The sequence below is a fragment of the Artibeus jamaicensis genome, unplaced genomic scaffold (assembly GCF_021234435.1).
Source record: "Artibeus jamaicensis isolate MK-2021 breed Jamaican fruit bat unplaced genomic scaffold, CSHL_Jam_final contig_415, whole genome shotgun sequence".
Taxonomy (NCBI): domain Eukaryota; kingdom Metazoa; phylum Chordata; class Mammalia; order Chiroptera; family Phyllostomidae; genus Artibeus; species Artibeus jamaicensis.
In genome coordinates, this window is record NW_026521823.1 from 8,030,943 (window position 1) to 8,048,575 (window position 17,633).

General features: G+C 39.4%; 1 protein-coding gene and 1 long non-coding RNA gene across 4 annotated transcripts in view; one reads left to right on the forward strand and one right to left on the reverse strand.

Annotated features, from left to right (window-relative positions):
- Positions 1-1,050: 1,050 nt before the first annotated feature.
- On the reverse strand, positions 1,051-10,926 carry LOC128627484 (uncharacterized). The gene is made up of 3 exons (XR_008391662.1): positions 10,810-10,926; positions 4,195-4,471; positions 1,051-1,292 (listed from the first exon to the last, which is right to left on the reverse strand). It is a non-coding gene; the product is annotated as an uncharacterized LOC128627484 (long non-coding RNA).
- Positions 9,535-17,633, forward strand: part of TDRD3 (tudor domain containing 3) — a 174,780-nt gene continuing 166,681 nt past the window's right edge. The window contains exon 1 of one of the 3 annotated variants that reach the window (XM_037140540.2): positions 9,535-10,477. In XM_037140540.2, coding sequence (XP_036996435.2) covers positions 10,437-10,477 — 41 coding nt within the window. In that variant the 5' untranslated portion in view covers positions 9,535-10,436. Of the gene's footprint in view, positions 10,478-10,762; positions 10,813-17,633 lie in introns of those variants that run through there. The other 2 variants (XM_053665472.1, XM_053665473.1) reach the window with 2 other exon arrangements.

Sequence of the window (17,633 nt, forward strand, 5' to 3'; positions counted from 1 at the left end):
TGGTAGAGAGGTAATAGAATGGTCAGAGAAAGGAGGGAAAAAAACTTGTGAGGCAAAATTGAACAAAAAGGCATAGTTCGGAGAGAGGCCTGGAATTCCTGGAATCCCCCCTGAAGGTTAAACTCTCGACTCCTCTTGAGAACTAAACCTAAGTAGGGGATTGAGACCATGACAGTAAAGGTTGAGTTGGAGGATAATATTATAGTTAAGAGATCTTGTCCATGGGCCAAACCTCCTGGTTACCCAGTGTGAAATTGGGGAGGGCCATATTGTAGTAGAAAGTCAAGCACCCGGGCTTGAGGTGGGTAAATCCCAGAGCCTCAAGTTCTTATGTAGACATCCCAGTGTGGAAGCCTTGGGTGGAGTCGACTGAGTGTTGCCCATGGTAAAAGGGAAGAACACCTGAGGGGTGAGAACAAATAGAGGGAGGGGAAGTTTCAAGAAGAGCATCCCCTGCTTACACGACCTGAAAATCTGCCACCAGAGTTCAGTGTCCTCAAGCTTTAGGGCAGACTGGTCACAAAAATCTGCCTTAGAGCCAGGTATTTCTGAGCCGGACAGCAGACTGAACCCCAAAGATCTGTCCAGAGCCAGGTGTCCCTGAGTCTGAGAACAGACCAAACCCAGCAGGACAATGGTCTGAGGTGTACTTCACAGCCCAAACCCTGGGACCCAGTTTTGGGGGTTTATGACAAGATGGTGGGGGCTGGTGGTGAGAAGCTATCGCTTTTGACAAAGCTAATGTTTCTCTCCCAAGATGCAGAGACTCACCGGTCCCTGGCCATGTAAGGAAGGGGTAAGGAGGGGGCTCTCTGCAGAGTCCAGAGGGACAGAAAAGGATTAGAATTCTCTCTCCAAGCCTCATAGAGACAAGGTTCCGGGGTTAGCCTGGGGCGAGCGTCAGCTGCCCACTGCCCTCAGGTCGAAAGTCTCAGGAGGCGGGGGAGAGGGAGAGGGAGAATTAGAGAAAGTCCCTCATGGGCAACCAAAATCTTAGGGTGGTCAGTGATGTGAGCTGTGAAAGAATTCAAAAAAGAAGGAAGTGCAGAGAGTATAGTTTTTTATTTACTTTCCAAGAGTGAATAGAGGCTTGGTGTGGAGAGATACACCAGCCCTGAGGGGTGGGGGTTTGAGCTTTAATTAGGTGTTTGGGGCGGCTGTAGAGCACGATGTTTGATGTTTCCCTTGGTCTTGTTTCAATGTTACCGGTGAGTGCAGGGTGCAGTCATTGCAGCCTGGCATGTGCTGTCTCAGAGGTTCCAGGAGAGGGCGCTTCACATAATTTCCTAGTCCTGAGGATAGAAGCTCATAAAACAAGAATCAATCACACTTTATGGGGTCCAGCTAGCTTTGGCAAGAAGGGCCTGGAAAAGAGGCTATTTTTCATGTTAACAGTGATCACCTAATATTGAATTTACTAAATAAAACATATGATTTCTTCCCTAAGTGAAGAGAATAAAATCTCTGTAATGGCAGAGAACCCCATTTTGTTATTCGCTGCTATTTCCCCATGCCTAGGACTTAGTAAATAAATTTTTGTTAATATGATATTCAAATAAATAGACAACAATATCATTCAAGAACACATTAAATATATAGCACAAACTCAAGTTAATTAAACATTTGTCATTTTACGAAGCAAACAATTGTTTTAGAGCTGGGAGAGTGATTTTCTTCTTTTCTGAAGTAGTACTGGCTCAGATTTAAATGAATTAGGACTTATCTGGGTAGAGAAGTCACTTTCTTACAATATACAAACTGAAGGCAGCATGACTCTTTTCACTTTAAAAGCATCTATCTCTATAGAACTCAGTTCTTGAACTCAGATAATTTGTGTATCTGCAAACGTTATCTAAACCATGTCTTCTAATCTTGAAATTCTCTGCTCTTGGAGGTATACCTAGTAGTGTCCTATTAAGTGTTTAATGACTGGCTCTGTAGAAAAAGATAAAACGAACAAACCTGATTTGTAGCACTTGCCAATTACTGTGGTATAGAAACACTGTGGCTAATTTCACGCTGACAACATGATGTGAACGCTGTGTTCTGGAGATGTGTTTGGCGTTCATAAGCAGGTAGGATATGGTCCCATCACACCCCAGGGTTAAGAAAAATAGTCATTTTGCCCTGGCTGGTGTAGCTCAGTGGATTGAGCATGGGCCTGTGAAGCAAAGGGTTGCCAGTTTGATTCCCAGTCAGGGCCCATGCCTGGGTTGTGGGCCAGGTCCCCAGTAGGGAATACGTGAGAGGCAACCACACACTGATGTTTCTCTTCCACTCTTTCTCCTTCCCTTCCCCTGTCTCTAAAAATAAATAAATAAAATATTTTAAAAAATAGTCATTTTGACATGAAAATATAGATTCACAGTGTCACTCATAAGAGCCCAGAGGTTTGGTTGGATATTTTCATAGCACTTACAATCAACTGTGTATAAGCAACTTAATGCTTTTCTCCTGAGACAGACTGTAAGCTTCAAAAGCAGGGATCATGACTGTTGATTTCACCTGCAGTGCCTGGCACAAGGATTCGTTCCCAGTGTGGACTCAGTAAAACCTTGTTGAGTGAAAGACTGGTGTTTTCATCTAGTCTCATGGTTTTTAAAACTTTTTATTTGTTGAATCCTTTATTCAGATGAAATCTTTCATCACAATGCAGTGAATAAAGTAGATAAAATAAGCGCTGTTCTGCTCTGAGTGGGCTCGGAGGCCGAGACTCCAGCTTGATGACCCCTCTCTTTGCCCACTACTGTGGCTTTTGAGACACGAAGTGAAGCCACTAGGAATCCTTAGGAAATCCTCTGAAAACCAATGAACCATTCTAACTGCTTAGATTCCTTTCTATAATGTTTGCAGCAATTGATCATCTAACAGAGGCTTGAATACCTCCATTGCTGGAGAACTCACTCTTTCTAAGGCACCTGTTACCTTGCTGGGTTGCTTCTAGATTAAAATTCTTCGTTATACTGAGCTAAAATCTACTTTTGTCCCCAGGACTACCCTCTGGGATTGACAAGAATGAGCCTAAATTTCCTTTTACATGAGTCTTTCAAACTGCTAAAGGTCACTAGAGTAGTCTCCTTTTGGCCTTCCTTTCCTCTTTATTTTTTTCATATTGGTTATATTTTGATTATATTAACAATAGAAAAATATACTCTAGAAAGTAAAAGTACCTTATTATTAAGTGCCATCATAATACAAGTGACACAAGTCACTTTTTTGAAGTATTTTAAATGTAACAAAATGTATAAATAATAACAGAAAAATATCCATATTCTTAGTACTCAATGAACAATAACTAATACATTGTCATCACTGCTTCTATTTTTTTAAAGAAACAAACTTTACTGATAAAGCGAATAATCCTCTCTGGCAATTACCCTCAGATCCATGACCTTTCTTCCCCGTTTCAACTAGTACTCTAAGTTTGTTGTGCACTCCTCAAATCTATTTTTACACTTCTACATACATATGTCCTCCTCTACAATCCAGACATAAATATACCCGAACTGTCCAGTAAGTATGTGGCCACTAACCAATGTGGTTATTTACATTTAAATTAATCAAAATGAAAATTTAAAAATCAACTCCTTCATTGAAATAGCAATATTCCAAGTGCTTGGTAGCCAGATATGGTTAGTGGCTAGTATAGTGCATGGTCAGATATAGAACATTCCCCTCATTGCAGAGAGCTCCGTTGGATGATTGTAGTGTGTGTATGTGTGTGTTTTAATGTGGCATTTCATTGTTGGGTTGCATTCAACTGATATGTAGAGAGATTCAGTGTATTTCTTTAAACTGGCATAGCACATTCTATTTTATAAATACACCATGTTCTTTCCTTCCTATTTCTCCCTAATTGGGCATTGGAGTTGCTTTTCTTCTTCTATTAGAAACAATGCTTCAGTGAAGATCTTTCTCTAGAATAAATATCTAAAAATGGAAATGTTCTATCATAAGGTATGTACATCTTCAGTATTTCTAGATATTGCCAAAATGCTCTCCAAAGTAGTTGTATTGACTTCACTTTCTATGGTGTATTAAAAAAATAAACTTTCCCATATCTGTGCCAACATTTGATATTGCTTATTAACTTTTGGCATTGGGGTTAGATAAAAATAGAATTTTATTGACACCCCATTGCTTTTTTGATTATTGATGTGGTTAAATATTGTCACATATTCATTGACTACTTACATTTTATTTTTGCACAGTCTATTCATATCCTCTGCTCATTTTTCTCCTGGGATTTTTGCCTTTTCTTAATTAGTTCAGTAGTTTATCCTATTAAAACTTGCTTTTATTCCATCACTCCACATACACATCTAACACATCTTCGTCAGCAGATTGTCCAGAGCCTCCTTTCTATCTGCTGCTCCATGACCAGGTGTGAGATGGTCGGTGCTCTGTCCGGGTGTGGAGTGATGGTGACCACTATGATCACAGGCTTTCTTCCACTCTCCCAACATTCTCACTGCACATATGGCACGAAAGAAAAACATTTTTGATTAAAAGCCACTAATATATCGTGGTTGTTTATTATCGTAACATAACCTACTCTATCCTAATGACCATATCCCATTTCTTGTACTTACAATTTTTCTGAAGGAAATGAGGCTTAAGTGATATGATTTAGAATCAGAATGATAGGAGTCAAACAACCTTTAGAAGCCAGCTATTTCAATTCTACGTCTTATTAAATATTTATCTCCTAAATCACAAATTCTAGAATCATGGCTAATGTGTTAAGAGTAAATTCCCCAGCCTTGTTTGTGGAATCCCACTTATCTATTTATCAGTTGATGAACATTTGGATTGTTTTCACTATTTGGTGAGTATGAATCATTTTGCTATGAACATCCATGTGTTTTTGTGTGCACATGTTTCCATTTGTCTTAGGCATTACAGTTAGGACTAGAATTGAGTCCTACGGTAACTTTATGTTTAACTTTTTGAAGAACTACCAAACTATTCCCAAAGTAGTTGCATGACTTTATATCCTCTTTGATTATTATGAAGGTTCTCATTTCTCTACACCCTCACCAACACTTGTTATTGCCTGTCTTTCTAACTATATCAATTCTACTGGGTATGATATATCACATTGTGCTTTTGATTTACATTTCCCTAATGATTAAGGAGGTTGAACACCTTTTTCATTTACTTATTGGCTATCTGTATATCTTTTTTGGAAAAATAGCTGTTCAAATGCTTTACCCATTTATTAACTGGGTTGTTTTTTATTATTAAGTTGTAAAAGTTTTTGATAGGTATTCTCAGTACAACCTCTATTTTCATCCATTCAGTTTAAGTTGTCTTTTCACTGTCTTAATGGTGTCCTCTGATGCACAAAAGTTTTAAATTTTGATAGTCCAGTATATCTTTTTATTAAAATTTTTTTTCGATTGTGCTTGAATGTCATATCTACTGCCAAATCTGGTGTCATGATTTACTTACACATTTTTCATACAGGTGCATTATATTTTTAGCTTTTACATTTAAATCTATAATAAATTTTCAGCATTTTGTATATGATATAATGAAGTACTCCAACTTTATTCTTCTGTATGTGGATATCCAGTTGTCCCAGTAATATTTGTTGAAAAACTATTTTCCCTTTCTTTTTATTAAAAGATTTTATTTTTATTTTTAGAAGTGGGGAAGAGGCAGAAAGAGAGGGAGAGAATCATCAATATGTGAAACATCAACCTGTTGCTTCTCACCCTCAACTGGGGAAACTGACCCACAACCCAGGTGTGTGCCCTGATCGGGAACTGAACTGGCAACCTTTTGGTTCACAGGCTGGTACTCAACACACTGAGCCACATAAGCCAGGGCTCTTTTCCCTTTCTTAAAACAGAAAATATTTTTCCCTGTTTCCAGCTTTTAGCACCATTTCCTGATGAGCCCAGTTCTTCTGGGTTCCTTGGTATTGGCTTATCTAAGTCATTTGCTGGTTATTTTGTATTTTCTGGAATGTAAATGGCCTCAAGAAAAAATTTATTGTGCCTCAGAGAAACTAAGTACTTTTAAAATGTCATATTTTGTTGTATCTTCTATTCTTACTTACTCATATTCTTTTATCCTTCTTTAGTCTGAGAACCTTTTCTTTCACTGAAGTGATAGGGGCAAAAAAGAGGCGAATGGATTCCCAGTCTCTCTTGTGTTAATTTATACCATTGACTACAAATAAATTGAAGTCTGCCTTTTTGCCCTCTTGTACCTAAGGCTCTTTTGTCATTTTAGTAGTTCCCCCAACTTTCAGCTTTACATTTTGTGTAAATCAATAATGCATCTCATTAAAAATGGAGATCCACTTTTTTATCTAGTCTGCTGTTACCATTTTTCAAAGGCACTAACTTATCTATACAGAACAAAGGAGCTCTGTTTGGGAAAAGCCCATTGTTAATATAATGACAATAGTTTGTGCAACACTGATGTAACGAGGTAGCCAAGGACAGTGGACTAGAATGTGCCTGTGTGAACCATGACAACTTCACTGTACTAGTCAGTGAGGGTGGTAGATATCGTTGAGTGAGCACATATACTGTGTGGCCATCACATTCAAAATGAGCAAGTAGAGCAAAGAATCTGCATGAAATTTTGTGTAAGCTTGAACATTCCACTGTGCAAACTATTTGGATGATTCAGAAGGCCACAGCTATGGGCAACTGGTGATTGGCAGCTTCATCACCACAACCTGCCTGCTCATGCACCACCTCTCATGCAGAGTTTTTTTGCAAAACATCCAGGTGACTCAACACCACTATAGCCCAGATTTGGTGCCCTGCAACTTCTGGCTTTTCCCAAAATTAAAATCACCTTTGAAAGGGAAGAGATTTCATAATGTCAATGAGATTCAGGAAAATATGATGGGGCAGCTGATGGTGATTGGGAGAACTGTGTGAGGTCCCAAAGTGTCTAATTTGAAGGGGACTGAGGCATCATTGTCCTGTGTACAATGTTTCTTGGTATCTTGTATCTTCTTCAATAAATGTCTATTTTCATATTACATGACTGGACACTTTCTGGACAGACCTTATAATTCCAATAAAAACTTTTTGATGTGAAAGAAATTGGTATAACCCATACATTCCCCTTAAGTTTTTATTTTTAGAACAATTTCATACTTAGGGAAAAAGTATGTATGACCACTTGGAGCCTCCAATGAAATTCACCCATTTTTAACATTTTGCCACATTTACCTTCTTTCCCTCTTTCATGCTATACATATGGGGTAGGGCTAAAGTAGGTTTACAGGTGTATGTGAAACAAAGTTTATTCTTGTGTCATTTATTAGTTATTATATTATATTTCATACAACTTTAAACCTCCTTTTGCCTACCCTATATATACATGTATACTTATTTATGTAAGTATATCTACCTATATGGGTGTACATATCCAAAGACACACTCTGAATCATTTGAAAATAAGTTGCAGATACCACAACTCTTCAGCCACAAATATTTTGGCATAAAATTTTCAGGATTAAGGACAATACCATGTCTCTTTAAGATCAAGGATTGCATTTTGTTGTCATATCTCTTGGGTCTCTTCAATCTGGAAGAATTCTACTTTTCTTAAAAAATTACAATGGCTTATCTGAACAGTCCAAACCAAGTTTCTTATACAATATACCACCATACTCTGGATTTATCTCCTCATGTTTAATTTATTCTAATGTCTCCTATATATCCTTTAACTTCATGCTTACATCTAGACCACGGCTTCTTAATCTTGGCATGATTTACATTTTGGGCCAAATAATTCTTTGTCGTGGAGAGGCTGTCCTGTGCATTTTCTGATGTTTAGTGGCATCCCCGGCCTCTACCCATTAGATACAGTAACAACCCTCTCCACCCCACCTCCCTACCTGTCCCCCTCTCCATTATAACAAACCAAAATGTCTCCAGACATTGTCATGCCCAGGAGGGTAGAGGAGGGTAAAGGAGCAAGGTGGGGATCTATCCCCGGTTGGGAACCACAGGCTAAAATCCTGATTAAAATCAAGTTAAACAATTTTGGCAAGAATAGTTCTTAGATAACATATATTTCTAATTGCATAACATTGGAAAGCACATAATATCAGATTGTCCCATTATTAGCAATTCTAACTTTGGTCACTTGTACAAGCAGTGACTATTTTAAAGTAACGGTACATTTTCTATTTTATAAGTTTGACACCTTGAGAACAAATGAAGAGCCTTTATTTCTACAATCTTTCACTTAGTGGCTTTCAGCATTCTCTGATGAACTTTGCCTGAGTTGTTTGTGATTGTTTTGGAAAATAGTGATTCTTCTAATTCTATTAGTTGTTCTACATTTAATCTCTAGTATTCTTGTGAAAAATTTTCATTCTTCCTCCTATTTTAGTGGCACTCTATACTCATAAGCTTTATCTAATTATTGTAATTATTCTTTTTGATGCACATATTGTCCCAAATTTCTCCAGTGGAAACCCTCAACTCATTCTTTAAAAGATATCTTAAATTAAGCAAGGGAATTTAGTGTTTTGTGCAGCATTTTAAGTACCCTACAATGGTAATTTCTTATTGTATTACACTTATTTTATACACATATTGCATATGTGAATAAATATGTGAAGGCTTCACATTTAATCAGTGAAGATGTCTGATGATTAGAGCAACCTATCATTTTCATAGTTAACATGTTACATTAATCTCAAAATGTAAATAATTGGTAAGAGAAGATTCTATCCACATTCGATAAGAATTATTAGCAATTTAATTAATTAAATTAAATTTTGAGTTATCTATTTACTTTAGAAGGGTAAATCATTTCCTGACTTCTGGATATTATGACTGGTATTTCATAAATTGAAATGCACCTGTAGCAATATATATATATGTTACATATATATATAACCTGTAGCATATGTGTGTATATGTATATACATATATATATATATATAAAACCTTTTACATATATTGTATGCAACTGCAGATTGTAGGGAATACGACCGGGTTACTCCTCTTTCTAAAAGTGTTTGGGACGTATTACAATAGCATTCGAAGTCTGGAAAACATCGCGCTTTTAGAACTATGACTTTTGGGAAGCCCGGATGGCACATCCCAGTTAAAATCACAAATATCTGTATTAAGTAATTTTAGCTCCCCCTAGGACAATTAGCACCTTTCCTTCTCTAACAGTCAATTATATCCTCCGCAGTCCCAGCAGTGGCTCTCCCCAGTTTCGCAATCCGTTTTAAATCTGTTTAAGATGATGGCTTCAAATAAAGCCATCGCAGTGGTAGGATTTAAGCTCTCAACAGTCTCACACTGGGAATTGTCAGCCCAGGACAACACCTGAATCTTTTTCTCGGGCGCGGGTGAAAGACGGTGATGGGCGGAGCAAATTTTTAGGGAGAGGTTCGCAGAGCCGCGTGCTTCCTGATTGGCTGACGTACCAGCTGCCCAATCACACTTGAGCGTGCCGTTCCCCGCCGCCGCAGCGCATGCCCACTCGGGGACCCGCCCCAGAGCTTCATCCCGCCAGAGAGCCTGCGGTTACCGCAAATAGTGGGTGGTAGGCAGGTCTAGTGTTTCTGTGTCAACGTCAGAGGGCCACACTGGGACCTGGTCGGGCCCAGTGAGACAGCCACGAGAGAAAACTAGCACTGACTCAACTGCCCGATTTTTCCACATTTCTTAAGTGCCGGTTTTCTTGGGTTGACCATTCACTTTCATTGTGGTGCCTGCCTCGGACTATTTGATTTGCCTGTGGGGACAGGAAAAAAAGTCGACTGCGTTTTTTGCGTCCAGGCAGACAGAAAAGCAGGATGAATGGAATGAGTGCTTATAAGAAAGTAAACTTTTTTCCTACGCAGAATGGGCTTGGGAACCGCTTTCCTTTGAGTCCTTCCGCATGAAACATGGCCCTATAAGCGCGGTACTGCAAGAGCTCCCTCGAGTCCATCTCTATGCTAGCGTTATCTTGCTCTCTCTGGGCCGACCATTCCTGTTAGCGCAGGAACCGCGGACCTTACTCTGCTCTACACAGAACCTCCCCAACTAGTTTCCAAGGTGTGCAACTCAAGAAAAGTGACCCAGAACAAGCAACAGCCAGCCTTTGGCGGAGAGGCAAAAATCTCGTGGTCCTTGGTAACAAACCGGCCTCCTACCTCCCGCCTGATCCCGTCTCTGGCTGATTACCGCCTCGGCGCGCCGCAGTCACCCAGACCAACACCGTGCCAGCCCCTCTGGCCGCTAGGAAAACTCGGCGTGCGGAACCCGCACGCGGAAGCGCCGGCTGCACTGAGCATGCCCAGTTGTAGTGTCGACCAGAGGAGTTTTTTTTTTTCTTTTTCTTTCTTTTCTTTATTTTTCTTCCTTTCTTCCTTCCTTTTTTTTTTTGGTCTAAAGTAGGAAGCCGCCCCCCCCACCAGCCCCCCACCATCCCCGGCCTAAGCAGCTGCCATGGCCGAAGTGCTCGGCGCGGCGTTGTCCCAGGCGGGTTGGTAAGTGGTGATTCCCGCCGGCCGCCGGCGCGGACCTGGGCCCCGAGGCGGGTTGGGGTTGGGGGCGGTGGGGTACGCGTCTGGGTGGGCGGAGGCCGCGGGTCCCCGGCCTCTCCCCAGGCCCTCCGGCCCGGCTCCGCCCCCGGCGCCACGCGGAGCCCACCGTGTCCCCCATCTCCTATCGGGGCGGCAGCGCGGCCTGGGCCCCGGGTGGCCTGGGCCCGGGGTGGCCAGCGGATCGGGTGAAGCCGGGGGACTACAGGCAGGGCCGCTCCTGCCCAGGCCCGAGTCGGCTCGCCCGGAACAACCTGCAGCGCCGTTCGCGCCTCTACCGGGTGGGGGAGTTGCTGTGGCGGGACGAGGGGCGGCGAGGGCTGGAGAATCTAGTGCGGCGGAGAGGGAGGATCGCGGCCTGAGCCCGCGGGCCCGCGGGAAGTTGAGGTGGCGGAGAGTGCAGCCCTTGCTGCTGCCCGGGTGGCGCTTTTTATTTCTAAGTACAAAACTGACGGGCATGAAGCTGAGCTTTGAGGTGCGCACACACAACTTCTGAAGCTAAGAATGATCGTTCTGTCAACGCGTGTGGGTGCTCTGTAGAACTTTTCTTGAAGGACGGAGATGTTCTGCTACTTAAAGACATTTCATGCCAAGAGTTTGGCATGAAACGAAATTAAGCAGTTTCTGGAACTGCGGCCATTACAGTTGTAAACATCCAGTTTCATTCAGTAACGCTTTTCCAGGCCTGCACAGTCTGAGATGAAGGGTGGGAAGGCAGATGATTTGCCTGCTCTAGAGAAGTTTGACAGCTTCGCGAAAAGAGGAGAGGGAGACATTAAAAAGTTTAAGTGCATAAACAGGGAAAATAGTGGTAAATTGTACCGAGGAGCAGACAGATGTGCAATGGAATTGGAGGGAAGGAGAGTTAATTTCCTAGAGAAGTGGGATGAGGCACGAAAGTAGAAAATGCTTACGGGTATGCAGAACTGACACCAGATTCACATGCTTCGTGGAAGTGGTGGGGTGTCCAATGAAGATTAAGACCAGAAAGTTTGGGGCTAGATTATGGAGTCTGCAAGTACCTAAAAGATGTGAATTTGATATTGTGAATAAAGTTTTTGATTAGAGTGATATTAGTAACACCTGTGTTTGGAAGCGGCCGCTCCTGGCTGTACAGGCACCCGTTTTTCCAGGTGGAGACTGAGACACAGCTGTTAAGTAATTTTCCAAAAATGACATTGCTAGAAAGTGGTGGAACTGAATGGTGATCATAGGAGGGCCATTTCCAAATCTGGTGCTTTTAGCTATTATATTTTATTGTTCCTACATTTTTTTAGCATGTAAAACGGTAAAGTTAAAAAATCACCTTGTTCAGTTTTATTTTTGTTCTTTTAACTGGAATCTCTTCAGTTTCTTTACCTCATAGGGTTGTCTTGGAGAATCTTGGGTCATGACTACCATTTGAGTTGTTCTCCGTTTTTTCATTAGATTGAGACTTAGTTCTTCAAACTAGTTTTATAATTTTATTTACAAACTTAGTCTTTTACTGCTTCCCAGCAGGACCTCACCTCCTTTAGAAAAGCTAATCTCATTATTTTGGTTCCAACACATACTACCGTATTTTGCCAAGTATAATGCACACCCACATTTTGGCCCCAACTTCCAGGAATAAAATCTTTTGTTTAAATTTTTAAATTCAATTATTCATTTAGTTATATTTAGAAACAAAACTGATTATCATATTCCAGGGTATTATTTTGCATATGGATATCGTTATTGCTTTCTAGAGTTACACTTTTAACACAAGCATAAATAAAAGAATTAAAAACATTTATATAGATATAGAATTAGCACTACCCATGTATAATGTGCACCCCTATTTTTCCCTAAAAAATTTGGGCAAGAAAGTGTGCATTATACACAGCAAAATACTGGTAAATTGTTTTCTTTGGATACCTTAAAAGTGGGGAAATATACATCTTATTTTTCTGTTTATCTGTAGTGCCAGAGAGCACAGTACATTGTAGGTTTTCAGTAAAGTGTGATACAGTCCATCTTGGAATATCCCTGTCAATCAGGCATTCTGTAGCCAAGGTCTCTAACCAAGCCTAGATAGAGTTCCTCCCTTTGTTACTTTGTTATAAATCCCCAGCACTAATATTGTAACATTTGCCACTATATTACAAATAATCTCTTTACATGTTTTACTTTCATCAAACTCTCTTGCTTTTATGTGACTTTGACTCATAAAGAGAGGAGTAATCTTTGGGTCTGATAAAACTATCTTTCTAGGAGTTGGAGAGTGTCATGTACCTTCTGAGGAGTCTTGAACAGACTAGACTTGTACCAAAGAAGGGGAGGAACCCCTAGGCTTTTGGGTGGCCTGTGTTGTAGTAGATCTTATATGTAAGTAGAGACTTACTACATTAAAATAGAGAATCTCAAAGGTTTAGGCAGGGAAGAGCAATGGAAGGAGAATTTCTGACCATAGAGCAGCTTGGACCAACTCATTCCAGTTCTGACATTCTGACTTTCCTCTAACTCTTGAAATTCTCTATTATTGTCATTGACAAAACCATTTTTCTTTGTGCTCTACTCATTTCATTCCTTGTAGGACCTGAAAAGAAATAGGCACTAAAACACCTAAACTATTACTAAGTCTGTTCGATCGGTTTCACCTGGAATAGTAGGTTAGGGAAGTACTTAGTGCTGAAAGCTCGTTTCTGAAAACGTGATCTTCAGGGAGTAGAGGTGATGTATATAGACCAATCTATTATTCCAGGCTTTTATTTTTTAATACATTTCCCCCCCTTAAGTTGTTAATCTTCGTTAGAACCCCACAAAAATCAATATTTAAAAACACAACTCCATCACTTCTCGGCCTTTTGGCTAAGATAGAGTGTAGTAAAAACTCCAATAGTAGCCACCTGGGCAGATATCAGATATATGAGGTCTGTCCAGAAAGTATCCAGCTATGTAGTATGAAAAATACAGGCATTTATTGAAGAACATACAAGATACAAGAAACATTGTACACAGGACAGTGATGCCTTAGTTCCTTTCAAATTAGACAGACAGTTCACACAGTTCTTCCAGTTGCCATCAGCTGCCTTATTGTATTTTCCTGAGTCTCTCATTGATGGTTGGATCTCTTCCCTTTCAAAGGTGATTTTAGTTTTGGGAAAAGCCAGAAGTTGCACGTCACCAAATCTGGGCTGTAGAGGCCTGAGTTACCTGGGCGTTTTACCAAAAATCTCTGCATGAGAGGTGATGCATGAGTGGGCGGGTTGTGCTAATAAAGCTGCCAATCACCAATTGCCCATAGCTACAGCCTTGTAAATCATCTGAGTTATTTCTGCAGAGGAATGTTCAAGCTTAAAGCAAAATTCGATGCAGATTTGTTTACTCTACTTGCTCATTTTGAATGTGATAGCCACACAGGACACTTGGTGACGATGAACCAGTCAGTGGTGTTAACTGCCCCCTGACTAGTATAGTGAAGTCGTCATTGTTTACACATGCACACTCCAGTCCACTTTCCTTGGCTGCTGGATTTCATCTATGTCTTGCAAACCATTCTCATTATATTAACAATGGCTGGACGTTTTCCAGGCGGGGACACACACACACACATATACACACCCTTTAAGTTTAATTAGCAAAACCTAATACTTTATGTGCTACTGGCCACTTACAAAATATATATAAATTATATATATGACATTAATTTTGCTGATTTGAACTTGAAGGTCCTAGGTACTTCTACAGTATGGTGGTTATGTTTAAATAATGCACTAAATGCTATATTGGTTTTTGTAACCAATTTTGTAACCAGTACCTAATTATATGTGTTTACTAACTTCACTGATTTGACTTGTTTGTTCGGATAACAGGTTTACTTCACTCTCTGCTTTTCTTGTTTTTCTCTTTGGATATTTCCCTTAAGAGGAAATTGCATATTTATACTAACCTTTTGAGCCTTTAGAATTTTAGTTTTTATAAATACCAACCTTTGAAACTTAAAAAAAATAGAATCCATTGAAGAACAAAAATTCAGCCAAGTTAATTTAAAGATCTAATTGGTTCTACTGAATGATTTATGAATCAGACAGCATCCCATCTAATAAAGAGAAACGTGCTCTGAGGAGGGAGAGACTGAAACTGCAATTAGAATAGGTAGCAAGTCTTGATGGGGCTTACTGCATTGACTGCATTTAGGGTCCATTTCTTTTTAACAAAAGATATAAAGGGAACATAATCAGCTGTGTTTGTGTTTTTGAAAAGATATTTTTCATAGAATTAATGATTGCATAGCTAACTCCCTTAATGTACAGATGAGGAAACTGAAGCACAGAATGTATTGACAATTTGCTCAGTTATAAGTGCAGAACCAAGAATAGAGCCTAAAGGTCCAGAATAAACATTCAGTACTCATTTTCACCATGTTGTGGCAACCACTCTAATTTAAATTATTGATCAAAAACCAGCACATTTTAAAACTGAAAACGATTTTAAAGCAATTTGTGATATGTAAATTTACTTTCTTATTTGGGAAAGCTAAGGTCTTATTCTTTTTTTAATATATTTTATTGATTATGCCATTACAGTTGTCCTATTTCCCCCCTTTATTCCCCTCCACCCTGCACACCCTTTCCCCACCATTCCACCCCCTTTAGTTTATGACCACATATCTCAAGTTCTTTAGATTCTATATTTCCCATACTATTCTTGCCCTCCCCCTGTCTATTTTCTACTTACTGTCTATGCTACTTATTCTCTGTACCTTCTCCCCCCTTCTCCTCCTCCCACTCCCCTGTTGCTAATTCTCCATGTGATCTTCATTTCTATGGTTCTGCTCCTGATCTAGCTGTCCTCTTAGTTTGCTTTGTTTTAGGTATGGTTCTTAATAACTGTGAGTTTACCGTCCTTTCACTGTTCATATTTTTTATCTTCTTTTTCTTAGGTAAGTCCCTTTAACATTTCATATAATAAGGGCTTGGTGATGATGAACTTCTTGAATTTAATCTTATCTGAGAAGCACTTTATCTGCCCTTCCATTCTGAATGAAAGTTTTGCTGGATGGAACAATCTTGGATGTAGGTCCTTGCCTTTCGTGACTTGGAATACTTTCCAGCCCCTTCTTGCCTATAAGGTCTCTTTTGAGAAGTCAGCTGACTGTCTGATAGGAGCTCCTTTAAGCTAAGGTCTTATTCTGTGGAGTGTTATTGGACTCAGGGAAACCTTTACCTTTTAGTGGCTCACCTACTTGTTGATTAAGTTCATTTGAAAACCTCATTAATTTTTTGAAGTCCAAGAATATCTGAAAATGTAACATACTATATTGTGTATTTTTCCTTTATCTAGTAGTGTTGTGTTGAAGACACCAAAGGTAGCTTTAGAAATAGGGTGTTTCCATTTTATTCTGAAAGAGTGTATTTCCTTAGAAACTACAGGTTTCTAACATCCAAGATTTAACCAGATTGTGCCCAGGGGTGTTTGTTTTGTTTTTGTTTTTGATGGAGAGGGTGGCGTCTAAGGGGAAAGGAAGGGTGAGCACAAAGGTCTTCTTATCTTGTCCCCTTTGAATTTCATCTTTCCTTTTGGGTGGTCTCTCTTGGATTATTGGTGTTGCCACCATAGTGATGTCCTCCCGCCCAAGTGTGTACCAGACTTCACTCCCTTTGCTTTATCTTTGAACTACTGAGAAAGGCTATACCACTTACTAGAGTCCTTATCAAAATTTCGTGCTAGAGGAGAACAACTGTGGGATAGATAAAATACGAAGCACAATGGCAGTATGGATTGAAAAATGATCACTGTTCTCTTGTTTTGAGGGGCCTGCCCTGTTATTCTTCATTTTGCCTTGACATAGCTACTCCAAAGAAGTGAAAAATCTTCAGGACATTTTTCTTGAATTTCTGATTCCTGGCTTTTGATTGGTGCACAGATGGGAGTTTTTTTGTCTCACCCCATCACCTAGAAGCTTCCTCCCAAATACATTAATGATCAAGACCCCCAAATCAGATTTCTCTTCTGCTTTCTACCCCTGTATCTTTTTTGTTTGTTTAGTTTCAGTTTTTTGAGAGATATACCTATTCCCCAGAAGACTGCTAGTAAGTGATCTCAACCTTCAAATAAGAAACAACCTTTACGGTATCATTAATATAACTACTATACCTTCAGATAATACACTCTTGGTAACAGTTATACAATAAGAGTTTATGCAAAAGGTATTTCAGTGTAACTCTGAAGCATAGGTATATTTGTAATGTTGGTAGTTCTTTATAGGGTTGTATGTATTGAGTACAGGATTTTTTTAATATCTAGAATTATAAAACAGTTTATCATTACTACTTTGATAGAAATGTACCCTTGGAACACTCCTTTGGAAAAGATCAGAACCATTAAAACACTTTTTGGATGAAACTGAATAATAGATAATGCTGAAGAACACTAAATGCAGCCAGTTGCTTTATACTTGGTTTTCAGGGGAGCTTATTGGAGACATCCTTCTATTTTGAAATATTTCTTGTTTCTTTAATGAGCATTTGTAATTATCTCTTTGGTTTATATTGTTTGTGAAATTATAATGTTCAAAGGTAAAAAGGCTTCTTGACCTTCTATCTCAAAATATGCTATATATTGCTTGGCTGCTTCTATAGATACTATAAACTTCTAAAAATGACTGGATAGTCTGTTAAACTGTGCAGGTTTTCAGATTTGAAGGTGCCATTTGCAGTGATTTTATTTTTTTGGTGAGTAACCTATAAATCTAGTTCAGCTTCCTATAGACTCGACTGACTGCCTGAAGCATAAGGGGGTAGAAAAAGCAACTTGCTACCTCAGCAAGTTTAAAGTAATCTCCTCTCACATAGCAGCATTTGCTAAATCAAGTAAAAATTGCATAGTAACATTTCAAGAAGCATAAAAACACAACTAAATTACTTTTTTGGCTCATGTTTTCTGCTTTTGAAAATAGAATATGGGCATTTTGACTTACCATGTTACAGTTAAGTCCCATCTCTGTAGAAATTCTGACTTTTTGAAAGGTGTAGGGTTTAGAAGTAGCTGAAGAACACTTTACCTCCAGATAATTTTTAGAAGAAACAGACTGCATTCCCAGCAATACAAACCTTTTTATGTAAAATTGAGAAACATTTGT